Below are 25,905 nucleotides of genomic sequence, written 5' to 3'. Positions count from 1 at the left end.
CCAGCCACTCACATCCTTGTGTTTGACTCAGTGCTTTATTGGCAAGCACACAGCACCTTGTAATTAGCACAAGTGGTTGCTGCAGGTAATTATGTCACAGTCTAGTGGTCACTTCCGGGGGTCCCAGCACCCCCAGTTACCCCAGGGAATGAGGCACAGCAGATAATCAATGTAAGGTCACAGTGAATCAAAAGCCAGGTGGGCCAGCAGGATTTCCCAAATCCCATTCTGGTGACAAACTGGCCCCAAATGTTCCCTTGGCAAAGCCACACCAGGCACGGGCCAGGCAGGGGCTGATGGAGGCACTGCAGAATTCCTGAGCAATGGCTCAGTCATGTTCCTGCTCTGACCATTCCTTGATCTACTGTGAGGCAGGAAATTGCATGAAGGAACACTCACCTCTCTGCATCCTGCTCTTAATGCAGCTGCTGCATCCACGGGACTGCTCAAAGAACCTCCAGCTGTTATTGTTAAACTCCAGGAGCTTCTGCAGGAAGTTTATAGGAGACCTCTACTCCTAAAGGCCCACAGAATATAACCAAGGAATACATCAACTTGGAGTGCACATTTATGGCACGGGGCCTGAGCCTCTCTTGGCTGTACAAAGGCTGCAGATTTCAGGGTGCCAGTGCCCCCATTCATGGAATCCCAGAATGGTTTGGGTGGAGGGACCTTAAAGCTCATCCCAATCCACCCCTGTCATGGGCAGGGACAGTTTCCACTGTCCCAGGCTGCTCCAAGCCCTGTCCAGCCTGGCCTTGGGCACTGCCAGGGATCCAGGGGCAGCCACAACCTAACCTTGTTAAACTTCAGGACATCAGGCCAGTTCAGATTGGGACAATCCTAAACATGAACACAACCGTGCCATTAATCATAATTTTTACACATTACCAAAATAAAATCATCTTCATCAAGCAGAACAAACAAACTACTGCTCAAAGTAGTTTTGAACCAGGGCATTCAATCCTTAAATCATCTCCCAGCAGAAGAAATCACAGCAACCCTTGGGCCAATGTATGATGAGGCTGTAGCAGCCCACACATCAAACCTTCCCTTTTCCCACCCTGAGAGCTGAATTCAAATTGTTGTTTGCATGATAATGACCTCACTTAGCTCTAACAGTGACACCAGCATCACGTGCAGGGCTCTGAACATGTGAGGAGGAAACCACTGCCCAGTTTGTCACGGTCACTGAATCACAACCCCTTGTGTTTGTGTCCCTCACCTGGCACCAGCACCCACAGCTCTGGTTAGCAGGGATTTAAAATGGCCAAAACCTCAGGGCTGTTACAAGGAAAAGTGGAAGTTTTTCTAGATCTGAATAAGGAACTGTGGGGCATAGTCACTAACTTAGGGTTAGTGACTGTGCCCCAAGTTTCAGAGGAGGAATATCCTCTACACCTCCCTACCAAAACCTGTTCTACTAGGTGACACTAAGAGAATGGGACTGCAAAAAAGCTATTTCTAACTAAAACTCTAATGAGCTTTCCAGGGCTTTAAATCCCAATTTTTTTTAATGTCCCAAGAAATTATCTTCCAGCACCAGAAAAATAAATCTCCATCTGCTAACTGGGCTGGAAGTGAGGTATTCAGGTAGGAGACAAGGAGTGTCCCACTCACTTTCCCAGCAGACAGGGCCATGGCCAAGTGCTACATTTTATGTTTACTCGGATGCTTTCCCAAGTCCTTCATGAAGGACCCAACAGCCCATCCCCAAAGAAAGGGAATACAGGAATTTCTCAAGTCTGTTCTCAGGCCTTCCCAATCTCAATAATTTTACCCACAGATTTCTACTAATTCTGTTCAAAATGACAGCATTTATGTTACAGAAAATCCACTGGCCTTGGGAAAAAAAGGCACTGAAGGATTTGAGTGCAGAGCTGCCAACCTCAGAAATACAGACAGACCAACCAAGCAGCATTATGATAAAGTGTTTATTCATTTTTTTTTAAATATCAAATTTTTTTACACATAATTTGTTGATAAACAGTCCCCCAATATTAAAAAAAAAATCAAAAAAGAATCAAGTGTGTATTACTTTGGGCAGAACCACATCCCATTGATGACACACCCACTCCTCTCTTCAGCCGCCTGCGAGGCTGCAGCGTGTTCAGCCCACGAGAGTCAATGACACAAAACACAACCAGCTTTAGGATTCCTGAGTATTGATTCCCTCAAGTTCCCTACGTGAGTCTGTAAAACTCTGAAGCATCAGTCAAAGTGTGACCCAGCCCCCTGCGCTCTGGGTCACGGACTAAGCCTCATCTACACAGTGCAGGAAGAAATCTCGAGCGCTCAGAGGGGAATGATGGACATGGAACTGACCTCGTTTCCCAAGCTGACTTCCGAGAGAGGCAGGCAGAAACACCTCTGGATTTCTCCTCTTTGAATTTCTGTTATGAGTTCTGGGGAGCTGTTTGGCAGGAAGTCCAAGTCTGGTGAAGAAACCTCTAGGACCTGCTCCTCCTTTTGTTCATCAATGGCATAGTTTTACAGAAAACTGATCTGAAGTTGAGCATTCAGCAAGTACACTTAAATATTGCTACTTTTGAGGAGAGGAGACAGCAAGAGGGAGACACAGAAGAGGGGAACATGGAGGACAGACAAGGTTAACAGTCCTGGAGACCGAGTGTCTACATAGAAAAGTTAAACATACACAGCAAGGAGGCAGAGATTGTCACGGTAACAGCGTAGCTCAGCTCTGTCCTGCAGCAGGTAAACAGGCCAGGAACAGTCATCAGGAATATTCCCTCCTCTTGTCACAATTACCCATGCCCAGAGACTTCCAGATGTTGGGATTCCACTACACATCACCCCTGTGTTCACCTGTGGCCTCGTGTACACAAACACGCAGTCACCAAGAGGCCGAGTGAATTCCTTCGGTATTTTTAAGGAAAAAAGTAAATCTCAGAGAGCAGGAGTGGTTCAGGGCACACCCAGAAAGAAGCTCTACAGGCCCACATGGGTCCCCACAGGTGCTGGCAGCTTTACAAAGCAGCTTCAGAGCTCTGCTTTCCTCTCTAGAGCTGGACTGCCATGGTGAAATCCTTTGTTAAGTGATGTGAATTCAGGACACTGCAGCAGTGGTTAATGAGGAGGGGGAAGAGAAAAGAACAGAGTGCCTGATTTTAGGCTGGAATACCTGGCTTCTTGGAAACCTGCAGAGCTGCTGGTGGCACCTCCATGCCCTGCTGCAGCCAATAAGCCACAGCACTCTGCCATCCCTCCTCTCCTATACAAACTCCCACTCTGAGGGCCAGGTCAGCACAGGGAGCAGTGAGGGACTGCTGGAGGCTGAACAGAGGATGTGCGTGTGCATGCAGCAGAGAGGACACACGTTGAAACAAAGACAACTTTCAGACAGCGTTGGCTAAGCACACATTCTGTTACATTTTATTTTAACCTGAAGTACTCACCACTGCCCCAATGTTATACTACATCTTGCTCCTAAAAAAATTATTCACTAATTTAGCAGCACATAGCCATTCACTCAAAGCAATGCTTGGAAATTAAGAGATTTAAATCACCAGGCTTGGACCTGCTTGATAAAAGAGTTTTAGAAATATTTATCAGTTGGGGGTCAGGGTTTGTTTCTAGCAGTCTGGGGAGTTACCCATGGAATTCTAGCACTATGGATAAATGCTTCCATACAGCTTTGGCAGAAGGGTGGGATTCAAAACTTATATTTGACAAGGAATAAAAGTGAGCACTGAAGCAGATTGGCTGATGCTCTAAAGCTTTTATAGCATAAATTCTGTATGTGCAGCCTAAGTCAGCGTGGCCGTGAGAGCAGAGCCTGTCACCAGCTTGGTGCAGAGCAGCACCACGTGGGCCAGCTGAGCAAGGGCTCCTGAAACAGAGAGAGAGACACAGGGACCAACACTGAGTGGCCAACACTGAGTGGCCAACACTGAGTGGCCAACATCTGCTGCTCCAAGCAGCTGGCAGTACATCCACACACAGGCAACGGGTGCAGGTTCAGCTCTCCCCCATCCAACAGAGCCAACCTGCCCCTGGCTCCCGTGTTCCTTTGCTCCCAGGGCCACCTCACCGAGCCCTGCAGTGTGAATCAGGAGCAGATTCAGCCATCTGAAGTCATTTTGGATCTGGGAGCCTCATTGCTGCTGCTTCTGATGGTGAAGCAGATGCAGACAGGAATGGCTCTGATAGATCCTAAAGCTTCTAAGGAGACCTGCTGACACTGTGCTCCTGTACCAGCCCAAGCCTGCCCTTCACAGAGGGGCTCCTGCTGATGTGAGGTGCTCATTGGAAGGAGAATATTAAACCAAACCTTCAGCAGGGGTAACTCTGCCACCTGCCTGGTGAAGATGAGGAAGCTGCAGTCTGGCCCCAGCACCTCATTTTGAGCTGAGCCTCAAGTGAATCACTGGGTGCTGCCCCAGACAGCCAAGCACAGCTTCCCTCAAGGGGCAGTGCCTGCTGCTGCCATCACAAGCAGAGGGATGTAAGCCAAACCTGTCTGGGAGCTCCAGGTCTGGATGGTACTGTCCCAGCTCATGGGGAAGCTCCATTTGACAGCAGAATGCCTTAAAGCCCTTTATTACTCCAAAGGATCTCCTGGCTGCCCAAGTGTCTGAGGCAAATCTGACACCAGCACTCAATGACAGCACAGACTCCTGGGAGGTGACAGATGAAACCAAATCGGTGTTTTTAAATGCCACCTGCACAAAAACAGCCCAGCACACACACAGGAGACCTGCTCAAGCAACAGGGAACACAAACACCAGGACACAGGCCTGAGACAGCCACAAGACCACATGGAAGCCATGAACAAAAACGTGTCTGGTGCTGCTGAGCCATTGCTCCAGGTTTAGCTCAATGTGTCAAGACAAACACCAAACATGAAGCCACTTCTGAGATTTGCAAGTGGGACTGAACCAAAGCTCCTACTTAAAATTTTGTTTCCCCAGCCCTGACAGAGCATCACAAAGGAGTTCTTCCCCCTCAAAAGAGCATCTGGAAAGGGCTTCCTACAGCACAGCCTCGGTGAGGCCTCACTGCTCAGGGGACTCACCAGAGGTCTCCCAGAAGGCCACGATGGTTGTAACGCAGAGGCCACATCAGTGCATTTGCTCTGTGACCCCTGCTGGGGAGCCCTGGCTCTGGAGGAGGTGTCAGAGTCAGATCAGCACCCCCAGGCATGCACAGCCACCAACCAACCCCAGACATCCAGACAAACCACAGCAAAGCAGATTCCTCCTTCTTCCGATCACAGCCCTGCGTGGAGCCACTGAGATGAAGTTCACTCCTCCCCGGGCACAGGGAGATCTAGAGCCGTAACACACAGCTGGTTTGTTAAACAAATTCACCATTAAGGTTTAGCCTTAAACTGGTTGAGCTTGTTCTTTTTGCATGAGGAAAAACATGATGTGGGCAAGGCTAGAACAAAATGTAAATACTCCTTCCCCCCCCTCCCCTCCCCTTACAGTTAATACCAGCACATCTCCAAATAAGTTAAAATGTATCTTATAAGTTTTGGTAGCACCAAATTCTATCCCTTCCCTTCTTCTATCCCCATGTTGTAAACTGGAACACACTGGCCCAAGAGCATCACAGAATATTCTGAGTTGGAAGGGACACACAAGAATCATTGAGTCCAACTCGAAATCAAAGCATAAAAGGGTTTGGCAAAAATAAGCATCAGCCTTCCCCATGCACACACAAAAACCCACACTCCCAAAAACCCCCTCACTCCTCTGGCAAAAGCCTTACACATCCAGGAGCATTTACACACCTTTAGTAGCTTCCAGAATAATCTCAACAGCTGGATGTTGGGTTCCAAGGAGCTGCAACACATCCAGAGTCCACGCTGGACCCAGTGTGCACCTCCCCTCCTGTGCACGTGTGGCCAATTCCCATCACAAACTGCTTGTGCCTGACAGGGCAGTGAGCACAGTGGCTGCTGCTTTTTATTCGTAGCATTGGAGGTTATTCTAAAATTGTACATTTAAATAAAACTAGTAGTTTTAATCCAGTATGCATGATTAAAAGCTATCCTGTCCACACAATGCAAGGACGTTTTCTTTCCTTTCAAAGCCCAAATCTAATGAGTGAAACAGAAGAGATGTGTTACTTTGGCTGCAAATAATTAAAAAAATCTGTCTCAACATTCTGCTCGTCCATTGTGGTGTGTAATTGAGATACTCCTGTAGAAGAAAAGATCCCCCAGTCAGCTCCCTCTTCCACAGTTACGTGGGGACAACGATGCTCTTGGCTAGCAAAATGAGAAGAGCAAGATCTGCATTTCCACCCGCTTGTTCCAGGGCCTGGAGAGCTTCCTGTGGGGTAAAACCAGCACCAAGGATCCGGTCGACATCAGCCACAGGGAAAGCAGGGGGTGAGGAAGCCCCAGCTTCAGTCAGTCTGGTGTAGGCAGCTGGGGGGCTCAGCAGTGGTTCCTCACTGCCACCCAGCAGCCATGGACCTGCAGGAGCAGCACTGCCACTTCTCCCAGCACTGAACAGGCCCTGAGTATCCTCTGGTGCTCCTTCACCTGCAGCAGGTGTGGAGGAACCAGGCGTGCTCTGCTCCAAAGCTGGGCTAGGTGCACTCTGAGAACCTCCTGCCAAACCCTCCCTCTGCTCTGGGCTCTGCTGCTGCCCAGGGGTGGCTGCAGAACTCAGCACGCCCACATCGCTCTTACCTGAGCCCTTCTCTCCCTCTAAAGCTCCCGCCCCGAGCACAGGCTGCCCAGCACTGAGGGGCCTGGTGTTGATGTGCTCTCTGCCACAATCACAGGGCTGCCTCCCCTCTGCTTCTCCACCCTCAGGTGTTGTCTCAGGGAAGGAACAGCTCTGCTCCTGGCTGGCTGGATCCAAGCCTTTCTGCTCACCTTCAGCAAGTCCCTTCTGCTGCACTGCTGGCTCTCTCTGAACCGTTTCCAGCTGGGAGACTTCTTCCGAGGCAAGGATCTTGCATTCTCCTTGCCGACTGATAACCAAGAGTTTGTGAAGCTCTTTCAAGGCTGATGCTAGAGGGAAACATTGCTCTTCTGAAGGTCTTCCTGCATCCATGTCCAGCTCTTGGGTGCTGGAGGGGGAAGAGCTGTCTGCTGCCAAATTAGCTGACTTGTGATACTCTGCAGGAATTTCACTGGCGCTTTCAGACTGCAGGACATCCCTGGTGGGAAGGGGATCACTCAAGGAGGACGGAGACTTGAGCAACTCCACCTCCATGGAGAGAGCCTCTGAGTTCAGGTTGGAAATATGTCTGTTCTCAGTCTGCTGCCTTGCTGAGCTCTGTGTTTCAGCTGCAGCCTGCTCCACTGCATCTATTTCCATGGAGGCTTCCATGTGCACGTGGCTACAGGAGGCTGACAGGTGGATACTCCCTTTCACACGGGAAAGAGCTGCTCTCTCCAGTTCATCTCTCATTGCCATGGGAGGATTTTCTGGCGGTTTGGCTTCAGCCACAGGAGGTTTCTCAAGCCCACCAACACAGCAAGGAGGTTCTGGGTCAGTTGTCTCAGTTTGCTCCTCAAGATGTTCCTTTTCTGGCTCTTTGCACATCTGATGGTCTGTGGGAAGCTCATGTTTTTGCTCCTGCTTTGAAGACAGACAGACATCTTTATCCTGCTTGTGCTTGGCAGCAGTGTCATCCAAATGGACTTTTGTCACTTCCAGAGGATGTTCCTGACCATGATCTTGTTCTTTATTACATTCCTTTAAAATGTCAGCACTAAATGTTTCTTTGAGTGTCTTCTGTGAAAGGCAAGCTGGACTGGAGCAGGTTCCATCTCCGGTGTGCAGAGAGGGGTCATTATTTGCCAAGGAAGAGCTTTTGGAATGATGCTGTAATTCCAGAGCAGGTTCTTTTCCTGGGGTTATCTGGTGTTCAGGTGGAGAGTCAGAAGTCTCGACGGCTCTAGGATCAATGGGCTCTGCAAGGCTGGATTTGGATGAGCAAATTGAAGCAGGGGCAGAGACAGAACGATCAAGTAACTGATTTGTGGGATTAGAGATCTTGGAATTTAGTCCTGAAGACTGGACTGGATTTTGAAACCCATCAGAAGCTGGTAATGAGGGCATTTCCAGTGAGGTAGTTTCTTTGTCACTATTCTCTATGGAAGACAGAAGGAAAGGAGCAGTCAGGACACAGCAGAAGCACCGTGGCAGCACAAACTGGAACGGGTGGCTCTAAATACCTGGTCTGTGGCCCACTCCAGCTGCAGTAAACACACACTACATGCATCAAGGCTTCCGACGCTCTGTTTGGATTAGGAAACAAACACACCAAACTCGTGTTAGCATTCAGAGCACACACCATGCATGGTTACAGTCCTGCACAGCTCCCTCCTGACTGTCCAGCACAACGGCACCGAGGCTGCAGGAGCTCCTGCCTCCCACAAAGGTTCTGCTGGCAAATTTGGCACACCAAGGCAAGAATAACCCTGCCAGAGCACAGTTTAAAGGCTGTTCTGTACTGGCTATGGCACAGAGCAGTCTGTGGGTGATACCAGACACTTGGTAAACTCTACACAATATAACAATGTGTCTCGTGCTGTATTTGTTTGTTCTGCCTTTGGCTGGAGATACTCAGGAGACACATTTCAGAGATATGGGAACTGAGATGGCAACACAGTTCTTGGGTTGTGCTCCCAGCAGTGCCATCAGACCCGAGAGAAGGTGTCCAAACACCAGCTGGCTGCAAAAGGGAAGTGTAAGATTGTAGGGGGAAAGAAATCCCCCAAAAGAACTGCTGCCCAAGGCTGGGAAGAGCAAAGCAAAGGAGAAACACCCAAAAATCAAGCTCAGCTTACAGTTTCCTTGTCCTCACAGAGAGCAGATGAACTGCAGATCTCTATCAGAAGCACTGAACGCTGGCTGTGGTTATCAGGGGAGATTAAGTGACCTTATCTTGCTGACAGTCTGATCTCGCTGATGTATCAGCGCCCCAGCACTCGTTCAATCACTCACAGGACCTCTGCAGGAGGGCCTGTCCTGGCCCCACAGATCACACACCCAGGCTCTGTGATTTGCTGCCCTTCCCCTTCCCAAACTCAGTGCTCCTAAACACACACCACTGGTTTGCCTGGAGTCTCTTTACAGAGTACTGGGGCACAGCTTGCCATGCCTACACCTCCAGCCACAATCCCGTTAAATTCCACAACACAACAGAAACCTGCCTGTCCTCAGCCTTCTGTTCTCTGTTCCTTTTATTCTCTGTTAACTCAAACCAGTGCAGCACCTGCTGGGACACCACCCCACTGCTCATCTTTCCTAAGGGGGGCAAAGAGCTTTGTGACAGAGGATATGCATGAAAACCAGAGGGATCCTTTCTGTTTCTGTGTGGAATGATTACATTCATGTCTCTGCTCCAAACCAGCCCTTCAGGGAGGAAGCAGAACTGTCTTTTGACCTGCTGGATCACTAATTAGGGTATGATCAGACACATCAGGGATTTGCACTGAGGTAGCAGCAGGAGCTGGTTTTCCATTAAGTGTCATCCTTCTCCTGGGGTAGATGTAATAGTCCCAGCCCCACCAGGGATATTGATCCAGCTAAAACCAGGAACAAACTCTTCCCCACAAAGTGCACCATCAGGGATAAAGCCCTCTCTGTACCCAGAACAGCCTGAGCTGTTTGTGGTGGCACTGACTTGGACTGAGGCTGCCTGGATGAAAAGGTGTGTGTGGGATGAGCTGCCTGGCTACAATTCCTCCTCAGCAAAACAGCTCCAGTTTTGCTGCCAGGTTTGTAAATGCTCCATGATCACTGAGTTCCCCAGTGGTGGGAAACTGCCACAAAAGAGCATCAAGCCCTCAGAGGTAAATAAGGATGTGGAGGTCCTGGATCTCAGTGAACCCCACCACCACCTCAGCTGCCTTCCATAAATGCTGAACCATCAGCAAAGCAGCTGACAGAAATCATGAGGCTCCCTAAAGTGGACTTCAGGGGATTAAAGAAAGCTCAAGGATAATCCAGGTGCATTCAAACAAGCACTTTAATAGCCTCCAGGTGCAGGCAGCCATTGGTGTTGTACCATCTCCTGGAAGGCAGCAAAAATTGCTCCAGTTATAAAAGAACACACGTGTTGTGGGGAGCTGAGCGTCTTTGGAACTGCATCACTTTCTCTTTCTGTCCTTCTTCCGTTTTCTCTTTTTTCCTTTCTTGGTTCTCTTGGTACCACCTAGCAGCAACTCAAGTTTTGGAAGAGAGAAAAAAGGAATGTGCTGACATTTTAGGATACAGCCAAGAAAAGCCCATGGGCCAGAGGCCAGCACTGTGTCTAGAACTGTCAGGGCTGTCACAGTCAATCTGAACAAGAGCCACTGTAGATCTGTGCCTCAGTGTTCTATGGGCACTAAGTGAACACACAGAATGGATTTCCTATTCCCATAAATCTTTTACATTCCTCAGCATCAACACAAAGTGTCCAAGTGCTGAACAAAGCCTCATGGTCCTTAGAACCATATGTTGTACATAAGCAGCTTGGATTTAAGTCATTTCAGGCACTTTTCTGTTTAAAAAACTTGTCTAAAATGCTTTTATTGTAAAGACTCATAGTTTGGGCTGAGGTTTGCTTGTTATTTAGTTCTCTTTCAACTGAGAACTAAATTTAACCAACCATAATATCTGCAAAGCCTCATCCAAAGTGGAAATATATTCTGAAAGCTAACCCAGGCTCCAGGTTTTCACAGGAAAGAACTGATATTTCCACCTTCCAGGCTGTGGGCACAGACAAAGCCCAAGCTCTGAGCCTGACCTTCAGCAACACCAAAACCCCATCACAAGGTCAAACCCATGTTTGTGTTTCTCTCTGCTGGCTGCAACTTCAGTTAATAAACATTCAAATTTGGCTAGAAAAGTCACACATTTAAACTATTTCTTACTGATTCATTAAAGCCAGACCTTCCTTCTGAGGTTTTTTTACATTTCTGGAAAACTTATATTCTTAGGATGGAAGAAAATGGGCCAAAGGGAGCAATAAGTGCAGTCCTGTGCTTCCCTTAATGTAATCAACTTCTTGTTATTTATAACTAACTGCTTACTCTTTGGGTTGTGAAACAGTAACTGGGAGGTGTTAAAGAAAAATTTCAGTGCATTTCAACTAGATATATATATATATATATACGTATATATAAAAATTTTAGTATCTAATAGATATATAAATATACATATAATATATGGTTAAATCTTTTTTTCTCATTTCAATTTTAAATATGGGCATGCTAGAGTCTTAAAATATTAGCAAGCAAAATGTTGAAATCAACTTGATCAGCCTAAACCTGACCCAGCAAAGAGTTCTACATGTGTGTAGGAAGCAGAATTTACTGTGTTCTTTCAGAGGAAAAATGAGCAGTAAAATTCAAAGGTCTCTAGAGAACTCTTGGATATAAAATGTTATCTTTAAAAGTTTTGGAAAAGGCTTAAGGAATATACCCTGAGGTATTCACAGCTTCTCTGGAACAGCAGGGAAAAAATAATGACTTTCCCCTTCAGCTGAAAGCTGAACTAAGGGGGGAATTGAACAGAAAATTTGAGTTTCAGACTGGTTTTGGCTCATAGTTCAGCTTTCAGCTATTTGGCTGAAAATAAAATCACTTCTTTCAATTTTGCAGCCACCAAAGCTCCATGTGGCCATCTGTGCAGCATTTGGACTCTAGGGACACTGGGAACAGAACTGCAGGAGGGTGAAAGTTCTCTTTGCAGGTCATATTCAAGGCTGAGGATGTGAATTCAGCTTTTGAACTTCTGAGCAACTGCAAGGAGGCAATTCCCCCTCCAAGGGCACGAGCACCATTGCAGGGAAAAACGCTGAAATAGTGCGAATTCTAAAAATTGTCATGAACTTTTGTCACTGCTACAGCTGCTCTATTTTTCGTGGTGCAGCCAATAAGAGCAGGGTTTTGGGAGCCTCCCCAAAGCTGCAGCAGCAGCACAGCTGAGCCACGGCCCTGCTGGGCACTACAACGTGATCCCAGCCACAGAGAACCATTAACCTCCACAGCTTGAGGGCCAGGAAACCAGAGCAGGTGGGAAGCTGCAGGGAGAGCATCAAATAAACAGCCCTGAATGCCTCCATGCAGGTTCTGCAGCCCAGAAAGGAAGAGAGAAGTGCACTCAGAGACCACAAGCAAGAATAAAACCCCTTCTCTCCACCCTTTACTGGCTGCTGCTGCTCCCAGGAGCCGGAAGGGGAACAGCTCACAGACATCCTGACATGCAGCAGAAAGAAATGCACAGATTCCTGTTTCAAGCAAGCTCCTGCTGGTACCTGCTTCCTCTACGGATTTCTGTATGGCCTCTGCGAGCTCCTGGTCGGCGATGTCCTCGGGCCGCACGTCGTCGCGGCCCGCGCCGTACGCCAGGCGCGCGCACTCGGGCAGCTCCCCCTCGGGCAGGAAGGAGGTCTGAGAGCCCGTGGTGCCAATCACCAGCACGTTCTTCTTGAGATCAATGGAGCACTGCAAGAGAGCATCCAGATTACAGTGACATTAAGGGGTCACTGGGGTGAGAGAAGGACGAGAATCTTGTTCCTTGAGCAGAAGGCTTGATTTATTGATATATAATATATAATATATAATACATTATAACTATACTAAAAAGAATAAAGAGAGAGCTTGCAGAGAGCTGCTAAGCTAAGAATAGAATAGAAGGAAATGAATAACAAAGTTCTGTGTTCAAGGAATCTCCCCTGAGCTCCTCCTTGGCCCTTAATGGTACACATGGAAGGAGAGCCAATCACAGGAACCCCTGCCACATTTTCACAGCAGCCAATAACAATTTGTTTACATTCTTTTTCTGGGGCTCTGCTTCCCAGAAGAGGGACAAATCCCAAAGAAAGGATTTCTATGAAGAAATGTCTGTGACACATCCACATGTCAGGGCCTGCAGAGAGCCAGGGGGCTCCCAGGGATGAAGGGAGACGCAGGGTCAGGCAATCCATCTCCAACGGACGGCTCGCAGCACGTAAGGGTGGGCCAGGAGTATCAGCTCTAACCAAAGGGCCCTGTCTGGCTCAATCTGTAATAAATCATTCTGTTGGAAAGCCCTGAGTATCTTTGATCAGAGCAAAAAGCTCCAGGCAGCAGCCAGGCACCCTAGAGCTGTCCATGATGGATGTGCTTCCAGGCTGGAAGATAATCCACCATCAACTCTCCTCAGGAAAATCCTATGAATTCACAGGTCAGGCGTGCACAAACTTTAGATGAATCCACAAACTTTAGATGTGCCTGAGAACCTCCTGTCCTTTTGTTGCACGTCTCACTAAACCTGCAAGAGCCAGGTAACTGTTTAAAAGAGGTTTTGATACCTGATGCCTCTTAAGCATATCCAGTCCTAGGAGCATGTCCATGGGCTGCTCTTCAAGGATTGAGAAGGAGCACGCCAGGAAATCCCCTTCGATCTGCACCTGAGCTGAAACACAAGGCAGAGAAGTTCCCACTACAGCACAACAATCTGATTTCTGCTCTTCCACTTGGGTCTGGGAGAATCTGAAACCAGCACTCAGATGCACCCTTTTGGTCACAGAAAGTGTGGCCCTGTGCAAGCCCCAGGACTGCCAGGCCTGCCATGGTCCCAGAGGAATTATTTTAAAAGCTGATGTGCCTGAGAACCTCCTGTCCTGCTTCTCTGACCCTCCAAGCTTGAGGGCTGCAAACAGTTTATTAGAGCACAAGTCTAAGCAGCAGCAACAGCAAACAGAATCGATTTTTTGGTAATAAGGGCAGTGTCCTCCATCCAGAAAAGCTGCACAAGAGCACAGAGGCTTTTCTTTCCAAAGGAACAGCAAACACTGCACTGTGTGAGCTTCCTGAGCAGCTCACCCTGCCCAGCAGTGCCACCTGAAACAGGGAAGGTCGTGGTGTTTCCCATTCACCTCGGGTTTTGCCCCCAGAGAACGTGTCCTGTGTGTGCAGGAGCTGGGACTCACTGAGCCCAAGTGTTACAGCATTAAATGAGACAGAATTCTGTGCCCAAGACAAACAAACACATTGCAGATGCACTTTGATTTTACTCTGCAGGAGCTCCTAGCAATTACAGCACCAATCCTCAGTGCCAAGAGTGCAGGAAATGCAGTCAAACCCTGCTAAAGCTGCCCCAAAAATGCCAGTACTTACCTAAGTGCACTCTGCCAATGATTTTCTGTGTCCCCACACCCTTGGCAATGCCAGCCCACCGCCGATCCACCAGCCTCATGATGTTGCACCTTTCAGCACAGGCTTGGCTCATGATGGTCATCTGGGCACCTGCCATTAACAGAACTGGTGTTAAATCCTGATGGCTCAGCACAAACTTGTATTTTCTCCTGGAAGAGCTGAAGATCTGGCACTCAGTGGTTGGGAAACCAACCCACCTGCCCCAGGGGATAAAGGCTTCCTGTGAATCCCACTGTGCTGACCTGGCTGCCCACACACAGCTCAGCACTGACCATTACTGTAGGGATGGAACAACCCCAGGAACTTCTCCTTGCAGGATGTGGATGGGAACTACCATGTTAAAGGTGTGTGAAATCTCCCTGCCTGTAAAATGAGATAAGACACACACAATGGCAGAGACCTTCCAGGCATGGAAGTCCCAGGAGCCCTAATCCAGGGTGTTCCCACACTGCTTCTCCCCACAGTCTGCTCTGGCTGTGCTCAGGGTTCAGTAAAGTGCTCCACAATCTTGTCATGCATTGCTTTATTGTAGGATATTTTGGGGAAACTACTGGAATGTTGACTGTTGCCCTCAGTGATGGAGAGTGTGGAGAAAGCACCTGAGTCCACAAAGGCTTTCACGGGGTGTCCATTGACTTTGCAGTTGATGTAGAGCATCACCACCTGCCCAAAGCTCTCAGGTGCCTCTTCCATTGCTATCGTCATGTTCTCTTCAATGTTTTGTTGCCTGAATTTTGTGGAGAAGAGAGAGACCAAAATTTCAGTCATCCATTCTTTGTAACATCCCTGTGATTCACAGACAGACCTGGAAATCCCACCTGCTGCTGCTCACCTTACAAACACACATTTAAACCAGTGCTTCCTTAGTGAAACACAGACCTGGGAGCTGAAGATTGCCAGGAATGATCTCAGCTGAGCCCAGAGACAGTGAGTCACTCCCCAGCAGCCACTGCCCCTTCCAACCCCAAGCTCCTGACAGCCTTGTGTTGCCAACAGGAACCCCATGTCCATGTTAACCTGGAGAACTCAGAGAAAAAACCTGTGGATTCATTAGTCATGCTGAGGGTACACGGAGGTGTTGCCAATAGCTACATCACTGGAATCCCACACAGCAGCTGAACATTCAAATCCTCAGGTTTCCCTGGTATCTTTCCTTCTCCAGGCATAGCAAAGGAGGGAGGTGAGCAAAATAGCAGAAAGAACACCACCACAAGCACCAGCCCTTGGTGTGAATTCAAGAAAACAGAAAAAATGCTCTTCAAGAAATCCCTCACAGCCCCAGGATAATCTTGCAAGTGATGGGCATCTGTAGTGACTGCATTCAAAACTGCTTTGTCTCCCCAAAAAGGGAAAAGGCTTCAATTCTGATGCCATTTCATTTTTCACTGATGGGGTGTGAAATCTGGGGATGGCTCAGCCCAAACAGCTGCAGAACCTTGGGCACAACCCCTTTATCTGTCCCTCATCTAAGGAAGAAAGGAAGCGTTCCTGTGCTCTGAGCAATGTTTCACTACCTACAAATATCTATTTTCTGCATTTCTGGGTGTTTATCTGGCACCAACACCTTGTCAGTTGCAATGTGAGAGCACTCCTACCACCAGTGAATTCTGGTTCTGCCCAACAACGGGTCTGTAGCAGACAGACACTTTGTTATCAGGGGAAAACCACCAGCCATGAACCAACTCCAGGATTTAGCACTCAGCTGAAGAAATCAAGCCTGAACCCAACACAATTACATCTGGAAGGCAGCAAGAGGGAGTGAGTGATGAGCAGGATGCATTTCTGCAGAGCCTCTCATCAGTGAATTAGCCAGACATGGAACAATTAGCAGGATGCAAAAGCCAATCTCGAGGGCAGCTGGGAGGAACAATGCCCTGTTGCTGTGCAGAGCTCAGCTGGGAGACAGCACCAGCCCAGCTCTTGGGCTCAAAACATGCCCCAGGCCTCAAGGGGATGTGCTCTCCACAAGTGCTCCAGTGAAGCAGCTCAGGCAGCTCCAAGACATCACACACACAGACAGCACAGATAACAGTGCTGTCACCTCGTATCACACAGTCCCAGAATGGTTTGGGCTGGGAGAAACCTTAAAGCCCCCCCAGTGCCACCCCCTTGTAGTAAACCCCTCAGATTTAGCCAGGGCCCCTTGGAGAATAGAATGCTGACACAGCGGCAAAGAAGTTTCCTGTCTCCAGGGACATCCGCCTTGTACCTTATCCCTATAGCATGTAAGGCAATATTGTGTTAAACCCTACCATTGGTCACTTATGGTCACTCTAACACCTTGGCCATTGGTCAGGATTAGATCCAGGCCAAGGCATAAAAGTAGCACACTGTACCCCTACTAACTCAGAAGAAGAAGAGCTGAGACCTTCACAGACCTCAATAAAGCCATACTCGTGGAACAGCCAGTGTCTTCTGCTTCTCCTCTCTCTACCGTCTGCTGGAGCCTTAGCCCAAGAGAAAAGCTACTAGCAAGCAAAGCTGAAATCACAAGAGCTGCTAATCACTAAGAGCTGAATATCTCCCTGCTTGCTAGGAGCTAACCCGCGGCCTTGGTCTGAGAGCGAGCTGGCTTCTGGCACCCAGTCCCCTTGGGGACTGGGCTCTGGAGCTGTAACAGCTTGCATAGGATAAGACCAAGCAAGGCTCATTTACCCCCTGCCATGGGCAGGGACACCTTCCCCTGTCCCAGGTTGCTCCAAGCCCTGTCCAGCCCTGAACACTCCAGGGATGGGGCAGCCACAGCTTCTCTGGGCAGCCTCTGCCAGGGCCTTCCCACTCTCACAGGGAACAACACTCTGATCTCAGTGGGACACGTTTCTGGGGGATGCACCTCCATGTTCCCAAATCCCAACCTGTTGGGAATTTAGCTGCTAGAAAATGGAAAAATACAAAACCATGGCTAATTCCAAGTCCTGCACCTGCACAGATAGCAGTGTCCTTGGGCCTAGCTGTGGTGGGATAACAAACAGTGAAAGAGACATGAGAAAAGAGAGATGGAACCCCTAAGGAATGAGGAAGAGTTCATGGCATAGTTTAACCAATAGATTGCTTGGCTTACAGAATATTCATAAGCTTATTACTCGCTGTATAAGTGTCTGATGCTCTCTTCAATAAACGGAATTTGCTTATCACTCCTATTGAGTGTCTGAGTCTCCCCTCACCGACAAATGGCTGCGTCCCCAGCAAAGGCCCCCATTTCTCTGTGACACCAACCTTCCCACGTGCAAAGGTGGCCCAGAGCATTGCCCTGCACACAAACTCCTTGGTACAAGGAATGTGCTTAGATTCTGCCTTCTCTGAGGAAAAAACACCGTGGATGGAAGCACAGAGCAGTTTTTCCTCCCCAGAGAGGACCCCAATGCCTACAATCCACTTTGGTTTGTTACCTTATGTCTTCTTCTATCTTGGCCTGTGCCTCGAGATCAAAGGGGTCGGCGGAATAGAGCCGGATCCTCTCCTGCTCGCGCCGGGCTCGGTCCTGCTGTTGCTCCAGCAACACCCTGGTGAATTTCTCTGCGGGAACAGGGAGATAAAGAAATGCTTTTGACTGGAAATTACTCTTGCAAATCAAATTCTGGCACAGCAAACGCTTCTTTTGATGCCAGCTGAGGAATAGACTCAGCAGCACACAGGAAAAAGCTTCCTCTGAGGGCAGCGTGGAAGGACCTCAGAGGATCAGTGGCAAACTTGGGAACCTGCCGAGATGAAAAGCAACTGGACAGAGCTCGCTCTCCTCATGTTCCTACCCAAACACTGCACAATCAAACTCAATTTCCTGGCACATACAATTTTATAGAGAAAAAAATTTTAAAAACCACACAAAGGCTAATGACAAAACTTCTTTCAAACCCAAGGAACATGGCAAAAACACAGATTATAACCCCTAAAGCTGAATGCCTACCAGGAGGTGTTAGCTAGGTCTAAATGCACATTTTAAGATCAGTTTTTAGATTCCCACTTTCCAGATGGCCTCTGGCCATGTTTTACCATTGGAATGGGGTCATGTACATCCCCAAAAGGCCTTGGCAGCCCTGGCAGCAGCTCTGGCTCAAAGGCTGTTTGTGCTCAGGGAGGTGTTGGGTATATTTGACTGTTGGATTTTTGAAATCAGGCTTCTGTACAGCAGTGCCTTCATCCAGCACAGCCACAGGGCACGGATCTCTGCAGATATTTGGGAATCCAAGCTGGAGCTGAGCTGGAGCTGTGCCCAAACGCTGCCAGCAGCAGCAGTGCAGCACAGCAAGGGAGAACCAGCCCAAAGCACTTCCTCCTGACAGCCCAATGCGGCAATTTGGGACTCAAAATGCACAACTGGGTCAAAGCTTCATGTCCACAGAGCAGGCAGAGCAGCAGAGGAGCCAGTTCTGGGTGTCTTGGGCTTAACCTCTGGTTTCCTGTGCCAAGAGCAGCACCCCTGCTTAAGGTGATGGGAAAAGCTCCCAGCAAGATGCATGAAAAAGCCTGAGAGTGCAAAGAAAGCTTCAGCTCTGATATGAACTAAAGGCAGAGTTAAAAACAGAACAGGCTGACAACATGGAAGTTCCTCTCTGGTTTCCTCTAACAGAGAGAAATCACTCAGATTTAACCCTGAGAGTGGATAAAATCTCCTGCTAGAAGCTCCTACTCTTCATTTATTTCTCCACACTCAACAGGATTTATTTCCCAACTAAACATCCTGCAGAGGTTCAGGAGCTCATCTACTGCAGCCCAAAACTCCTCTCTTTTCACACCTAAAGGACACCAGAGTTCAAATCTTTCACCACAGGGAGAACAAGGGACCAACATCAGCTACAGAAGAAGCAAAGGACGAGGTTTCAACTGTGCCCAAAACACACTTCCAAGATTAACAGAAACGTACACATTTATGACTATTCCTATTGAGAAAGTTCCTAAAAAACACAATTTCCTTGCTCTTTTCCCTCTCCCTTTCTGGAATTCACTTCCACAGCACAAGGTCACTATGGACAGAGCTGGGTTTGGAGTGTGCTGCTCTCTGCTGAGTCCCAGCTGGGCTGCAGCAAACACACCACCTTTATTGGAAAATGTGCAGTAAGGAGTATCTTAGTGTAAAAATCAGGAGCTGAGTCACTTGTGTTCACAGACACCCAAATTGTCTGTGCCTCTGATATTTCTGAGTAGGAGATATTAAAGAGGATATTAAAAATGCCAAGCAGGAGAAATACACGCAGAAATGGAGGACCTCTGCCTTGAGTGCTCCCACCTGGCACCTTTTATCTGCACCTTTTATCAAGGAATGCAGCACATCCCAGCCCCAAGCCCGGCTCACCGAGGTCCCCGCTGAGCAAGGCCTCGGCCAGGGGCGGGTTGCGCTCCTTGAGCAGGGACAGCTCGTGGGGGTTGGCCAGCAGCATCTCCCGCAGCAGGGCCGGGTTGTCCAGGCCCTGAGGGAACGAGGGCGCGTCCGGGGGCGAGGGGCGCGGCCGCTGCGCAGGGGGCGGAGGCTGCTGCGAGGATGTCCCGGGAACGGCGATGCTGCTGAAATCGATCCTGGGCAGACCTGAAAGGAAGGGTACACGTGTGGGTGCTTCGTGGTTGCAGTTCTGCTGGGAAAAGCACGGGGAGGAAGAGCTGCCCTCAATGCTGCACCAGAGCAGATTCCCTGAGCAGCAGCCACATCCCCGGGTTACTGGGTTAGCAACACTGGCTCGTTTATGTAACTGGTCTCGTCTGTCTGCCCCATTTCTAATCCCCTGAAATGCACCTGCTGACTGGTTATTCCCTGCTTCACAAACGTGAATTCCTCATGGAGGGACTACAGGGCTAAACCCAGTGGCTCTGAGGCACTTCAGAGGCTCTTGGGTTAAAGAAAAGCAGGGGGAAAAAAAAGTAGTAACACTCCTGCAGACCTGCATTGCAGGTACCCATCCTCCAGCTGAGGCAGGATGAGGACCTCAGCAATGCTCCCACGCCCTTCTCAGCCTGTGGCACCTTTCCTAGGGATATTTTATGTTGGGGATTTGCTGGGAGCAGCTGTGGAAGGCAGGACAGAGGCTCCACTCAGGCATTCCCAGAGGAGCTTTTGGCATGCACACATGATTAAGCCACAGGGCTTGGCAAGATGTGGCTTCTCAGGGAATCTGCCACAGGACAGGTTCAGGACACACATCCATAGAGGCTGGGTCTGAGCCATCACATCCAGCAGGAAGGGAACCAGTGGCTGTAGGAAACTCCTACACCTTTAACAAGCCTGATCTGAACCAGTCACCTCCTCACTGCCTCCACACCTCCTCGGAGGAACAGTAAAATGGTGCTGCCTTCCTCAGAATAAAACACTGCATCAGAAGCCCTCTGGGTCATTTACAATCCCCCCCGCCTCACCCCAGCCACGCTCCCCCCTCAGCCCTGTGCTAAAGGACACTGCCAGAGCTGTGCTGGGCAGTGCTGATGAACCCCAGGCAGAGCTGGCACGGAGCTGTCTCACCTGGGAAGCGCAGGGAGGGCCGCGGCTCCACCGTCTCCTTGTGGCGCAGGATCACCACGTCGCCGTCCTTCAAGCCATAGGAGGCCAAGGAGCGGTTGTTGTCGGTCAGCGGCCGCTCGGCATAAACGATCTGTGCCAGGAGAGCACCAGGCAGGGAAGAAGTTAAAACAAAAACAAGATGTTATTTTGTATAGGAGAAGAAACAAATCATTCCAATAAATCCTGTGGATCCATGTCAAGCTTCAGAAGGGAAGGTGTGATGTCCTCACAGGCCTGGCCTCAGGCACGTTCCTGCCTGGACAACCTGGGCTTGGGCTTGCCAAAAATCCAGCTGTGGCACCATGGAGAAGGGCTGGTCTCCCCTATCAGAGGCCAAGATCATTAGAGGGAAGCAAGTCTTGACCAGGACTGTCTGTCCACATTCCCAAACTCCACAATTACACAAGCCACAGGCACTTTCTGCAGCGTTCCCTTTCCCAAGTCAGCACCCACTGACCCTGGACAACTGCAGACATGCCAGCAGCACCAAGCCAGGTAGATCCAGCCCAACATCCATCGTTCTGCCTCTTGCCACAACACAGCTCCCCAGAATAACCAGTTTTACAGGGACCTTATTCATTAGCTCTGTGCTTTCCAGCTCACCCCAGTGATGCAACTCTCCAGACCCAGAGCACTCAAAGCTCTGCTCCCCACACTGCCACCAGTCCATGCAGGGAATCAATTCCTTGTGACTACAAAACACAAAGTCACATCCATTTCTACTTTGATAACCTGCTTTAACAAGGGCTCCATAGACTTAACATAAAAACACTGAGATAAAGGTGAATAACCCCCAAGGAACATTTCCATGAACATCAGACCTGTACTACCTACAGAAGCCCTCAGTTGTGGGAAAGCCTAAAATGTAACATAAGCCTGGAAGAGAAGTTCCCAGAAATGGCATCTGGCAGCACGAAGGTTTCTGTGCTGTCACTGGAGCACAGTGAGACCAGGAAGATCAGCCCAGCACCTCCTGCCCTGGCAGCAGCCCAGAGCATGGAGAACTTGGCCTAAACCCCTCAGGCACACGATCAAATTTCACAAATACCACCTTGTTTAGCCAAACCTCAGTCTGTTTGGGGCTGGAAAAGGCCAGTTCAGCAACAACACGTTTGCCACAGGTTGGGGCTGGCTGAGCCACGTGGGAGCAGCTTTGGCAGTGCTGGCAGGGATGGGCTGCAGCTCTGCCTGATGCTATCACAGGGAGCAGATCCAACAAGGTCCAAAACTCCAATCACTACCTGTCTCCAGGTCTGGCTGTCACTCCAGCAACTCCAACATCTTACACAGACTCTCCCTGCAGCACTCAGCAGTGGAGACCCATCAGCAGCAGCACAAGGCAGGAGGAACACAAATGACCAGAACCTTGTGGGGCAGCAATCAGAGATTTGGGGAAACACACACGATGGAAGCAGGCATGAGTTTCCTGCCTGCTCCCCTCCAGCAGAGCGTGCAGCCCCAGCGCTGCCTCACACCCAGGTCCCTCTCAGTGGTTTGGAAGGGAGTGGCCTCCACCCCAGAGGCACCCCGAGGTCAGCGGGGCTGGCAGGCCCAGCACAGCCTCTCACGTTACCGGCCCGAGGCCGCAGCACAGCCAGCGTGTCATAAATCCCAGCTGCACACCCAAATCTGAAATGGCACATTCCCTGCACACACACTCTGCAAGAGACCGGTTAATCAGTTTAAGTGAGGCTTTACCTCTGTCATCTTGCTGGGATTGGATTTATGAGCGTTCAGCCTTACATCCCAGACAATGAATTCAGCGCCTGGCACTCGCCACGTCCATTAGCAGCACAGATTAATCCACTGCTGACCCATTCTGCCCCACTCTTAAAACAAACTGATTGGATTTTGCTGCTTTTTGATTGTCTGGTTGGTGGCACCAGACACGGGTTCTTCTGGAGGTGACTCAGACAGGGATGCAGGCACCAATGGATTCGCTGTGCACAATGCCAGGGGGCAGAACCTTCCTGTGGAGCAGGGAACCCCAGGCAGCAGCGCTGGACACCACCTGCAGCCATCCATCAAGGCAACTCCTGGGCCCATCAAATATTCCTGAGCATGGCACAGATGGAGGGCACGCAGAGAAGATAAATGAGGGGAAGGAATGAAGAGTGTGGCTCTGCTGAGAGCCTCCTGTCCCCTCTCCCACAAAGCCACGGCCTTGCTGTGTGGAGGAGACTGGAAAGTCAGATTATTTCCACTCGCCTCGCCCAGCTCCTCTTATCACCACAGCCACCAGCAGCTACCTCTGTTATCTCAGACCTGTGCCCACGGCGTCCCTTGGACACCTCACAGCTCCCTGCCCCACCCCAAACTGCAGCACCCGGAATTCACTGCCCAAACAAGCAGAGAACAAGGCTGGCATTAACCCTCCTCCACAAACTGAGTGCTTTACTCCACCCTGCATGACCCTTACAATGAATTTCATCCTCTCTCGTGCCAACACAGCACCTTCAATGCAACATTTACCTTGGCTGAAGAAAAAGGGCAGAAAACAGCCAAGTTTGGTAAATGTAAAACCACCTATTTGTGATTTAACAATGCAAAATCTTTCCACACAAGGAGCTGCTTCTGTGATAACTTGTATCTTTTTAAGTTTCTCATAGAATCACTGAGGCTGGAGAAGCCCTCTAAGATCATGGAGGTGCAATCCCCACTTTGTCCCCAGAACTGAGTGCCACATCCAGGCTTTCCTTGGACACTTCCAAACCTCCCTGGGCAGCCCCTGCCAAGGCCTGACCACCCTCCTCACATGAAGAAACTCCTCCTGATGTCCAACGTGTTCTCCCCACTGAAGGTCCTCAAAACACCTCACCAACAGCAGGCAGAAGAGAAGAGAGAGGAGTGACAAATACCAGCCTGGCAAGCACGGCACGACGCGGCTCGGGATGATGCAGGGCTGGCAGATGGATGAGCAGAAGGAAGCAGAGGTGGCTACAAAAGCGCAGCGCTGCTCCCCTCGCCTGGGGCTGGCAGCACCCAAACCCCACACGGGTCAGCTGGGCTGGAAAAACTCAAACAAGGGAACTCCTGGCCAAAAATACACAGAGAAGTGACCCCTCGTTAGCCTAAACCAGACCCGGGGCTGCAGGTCACCATGACACAAGGGACAAAGGTGACAGCGAGGAGTTTATGCTCCAGTTCATGCCTGGGGATGTCAAAGCCACAGCAGAGTCCCCCATGCAGGGGTTGTCCCCAGACCTGGGAGCTCACTGGTGGCTGTGACAGCCACGGGAGGGCTGCTGGGAACCTTTGTGTGAGGTGGGCTCTCCCTTTACACCTGCCCAAAATCAAGAGGTTTTTTTCCTAAAAGAGAATCCACCCTTCCTGGATTTCCTACCCCTGCTCTGAGACTGTTTCCCTGTCACCACCAAGCTCCCATTCCAGAAAACAAGGCTCTCCCAAGGCAGAGGGAAAGCCAAACGTCAAAAACCTGCTGGGTGAGGGACAGCACAGCCCCAGGGCTGCCCCTGCACCAGCTCTTCCAGCGCTGACTAATCTTGGCTTGGCTGGAAAAACACTTTGTTAATTTAGACTGGGAAAAGGCTCGGGAAGCAAAAGCCACCACCGCCAAACTCCACAAACTCTGCCAGGCACGGCCGGCGCCGAGAGAAGGAGCCGACACCGCCCTGCCCAGGACAAGCGGGGAGGAAGGGCCAAACACGCGGGACTGAACCCAAAACATGAGCAAAGCCCAGACAGATGGCCCAGAGCCGCCCCCACACGCTGCCTCCCCCGAGTGCTGGCACACGAGCGAGCCCTGGATCCGGGCTGCAGGGGGAATTTGCTGGGAAAACCACACGGATGTGCCTGCTCGGTCCCCACACCTGTGTGGAAAAAAGGGAGGAAAAGACTCAATGTGCCCTTTCCGCCCCAGACCGGGCAGGGGTTCGATGGGACAAATAAACCCTTTCCCGAACATTTCAGCCCCGTTTCCCGGGGTTTGAGGACACCAAGGGCCCCCACCTTCCCCGCGCTCCAATTCCTGCCCCGTTGAATCCTCAAATTCCTCCGAAACCTCAACATAAACCAAACCAAAACAAACCCACATTATCTTCTCTCCTTCAGCTGCGCGGCGGGCGCTGACCGAGCCTTTCGCGGAGCGGCCCCCCTCAGGCACCGGGGGCTCGGAGCCCTCTCCCGAGCAGATTTTGAGGGAAAAGCGAGGTTTGTTTGTCCCCAAACCCCAAAGGTCCGTGAGGGGAGGGACCCACCGCCCCAAACAACCCCAAACTCCGGATGGCCGGGGCGGATCCCGGATGGACCCGGCCGCTCCCAGACCGGGAGACCCCGACCCTGAGGGAGAAGGGGCACGGCCGCTCCCAGCCCGGGGGCACCGGCCGGGCCCTCCCCGGCGCTCGGGGCGGGGGCAGGCCCTGACCTGGCTCTCGGCCGCCGGGATGCCGGACTCCAGCTCGCAAAGGGCGCGGAAGTTCTGCAGCTCGAAGTCGGCGTCCACTTGCAGGTTGAAGGTGATCTCGGAGCGGTCGCGGCGCAGGCAGAACACGGTGAGCAGCATGGCCGCCCCCGCCCGGACCCGCACCCGCCGCTGCCGCCGCCGCCGTCAAGCGCCGCCGTCGCAAAGCGCCCGCCCCGCCGGTCAGGCGCCCACGTCAATCAGGAGCGCCCGGCCAATCAGAGAGCGCCGAGCTGGAGGCCCCGCCCCTTAACGCGCCGGCACAGGGCGGGGCCGGAGGGGCCCGGGTGTCACCGCCGGTCCCCGTGTGCCCTCTGGGCTCCCGCGTCCCCGGGGCTCCTCTGGGCTCCCCGTGTGCCCTCTGGGCTCCCCGCGTCCCCGGGGCTCCTCTGGGCTCCCCGTGTGCCCTCTGGGCTCCCCGCGTCCCCGGGGCGCCGCTGGTCCCCGTGTCCCCTCTGGGCTCCCCGGGTCCCCAGGGCTCCTCTGGGCTCCCCGTGTGCCCTCTGGGCTCCCCGCTTCCCCAGGGCTCCTCTGGGCTCCCCGTGTCCCCAGGGCTCCTCTGAGCTCCCTATGCCCCGGGCGTCACAGCTCACCGGCGATCCCCGTGTTACCGCCGGCACCGATGTCCCCAGATGTCCTCCAGCCTTTGCAGTCTCCACAAGGCCCCCTGTGCTCCTGGTGGTCCCTGCTGTCCCTGGGTGACCCTCGGGATGTGCCCCGCCCTGGGGGTCCCTGTGCCCCTGGTGGTTCCTGTTGTCCCAAGGATCCCCATGGGTCCCTGTGCCCCACCTGCTGCCCGCCAAGGCCCCTTCCCCTTCATCCTTTCATCCACTGGTTCCTCTGACCCCATCACTCCCACTGTCATTTCCCCACCTTCCA

General features: G+C 50.9%; 1 protein-coding gene across 4 annotated transcripts; it reads right to left on the bottom strand.

The window, feature by feature from the left end:
• Positions 1-3,122: 3,122 nt before the first annotated feature.
• On the bottom strand, positions 3,123-25,199 carry DDI2 (DNA damage inducible 1 homolog 2). Of its 4 annotated transcripts, XM_064730501.1 has the most exons (10): positions 24,991-25,181; positions 20,568-20,697; positions 19,413-19,643; positions 17,512-17,638; positions 14,722-14,849; positions 14,084-14,212; positions 13,276-13,379; positions 12,238-12,427; positions 8,165-8,227; positions 7,944-8,080 (listed from the first exon to the last, which is right to left on the bottom strand). In XM_064730501.1, exons 1-9 carry the CDS (start codon positions 25,126-25,128, stop codon positions 8,211-8,213), a joined length of 1,194 nt encoding a protein of 397 aa, XP_064586571.1. In that variant the 5' UTR covers positions 25,129-25,181; the 3' UTR covers positions 7,944-8,080; positions 8,165-8,210. The 4 variants fall into 4 exon arrangements, with proteins under 4 accessions (XP_064586567.1, XP_064586571.1, XP_064586568.1 ...); XM_064730498.1 differs by lacking the exons at positions 7,944-8,080; positions 8,165-8,227 and adding an exon at positions 9,946-10,159 and having other exon boundaries at positions 24,991-25,199; XM_064730500.1 differs by lacking the exons at positions 7,944-8,080; positions 8,165-8,227 and adding an exon at positions 9,946-10,149.
• Positions 25,200-25,905: the final 706 nt, after the last annotated feature.

This window comes from Zonotrichia leucophrys, chromosome 21 (assembly GCF_028769735.1).
Source record: "Zonotrichia leucophrys gambelii isolate GWCS_2022_RI chromosome 21, RI_Zleu_2.0, whole genome shotgun sequence".
Lineage (NCBI taxonomy): Eukaryota > Metazoa > Chordata > Aves > Passeriformes > Passerellidae > Zonotrichia > Zonotrichia leucophrys.
This window is presented reverse-complemented; position numbering and strand designations above follow the sequence as displayed.

What these genes read in the sequence shown, in the direction of transcription:
- DDI2 (XM_064730497.1), bottom strand. Translation starts at nt 8,048, where the DNA reads ATGCCCTCATTACCAGCTTCTGATGGGTTTCAAAATCCAGTCCAGTCT.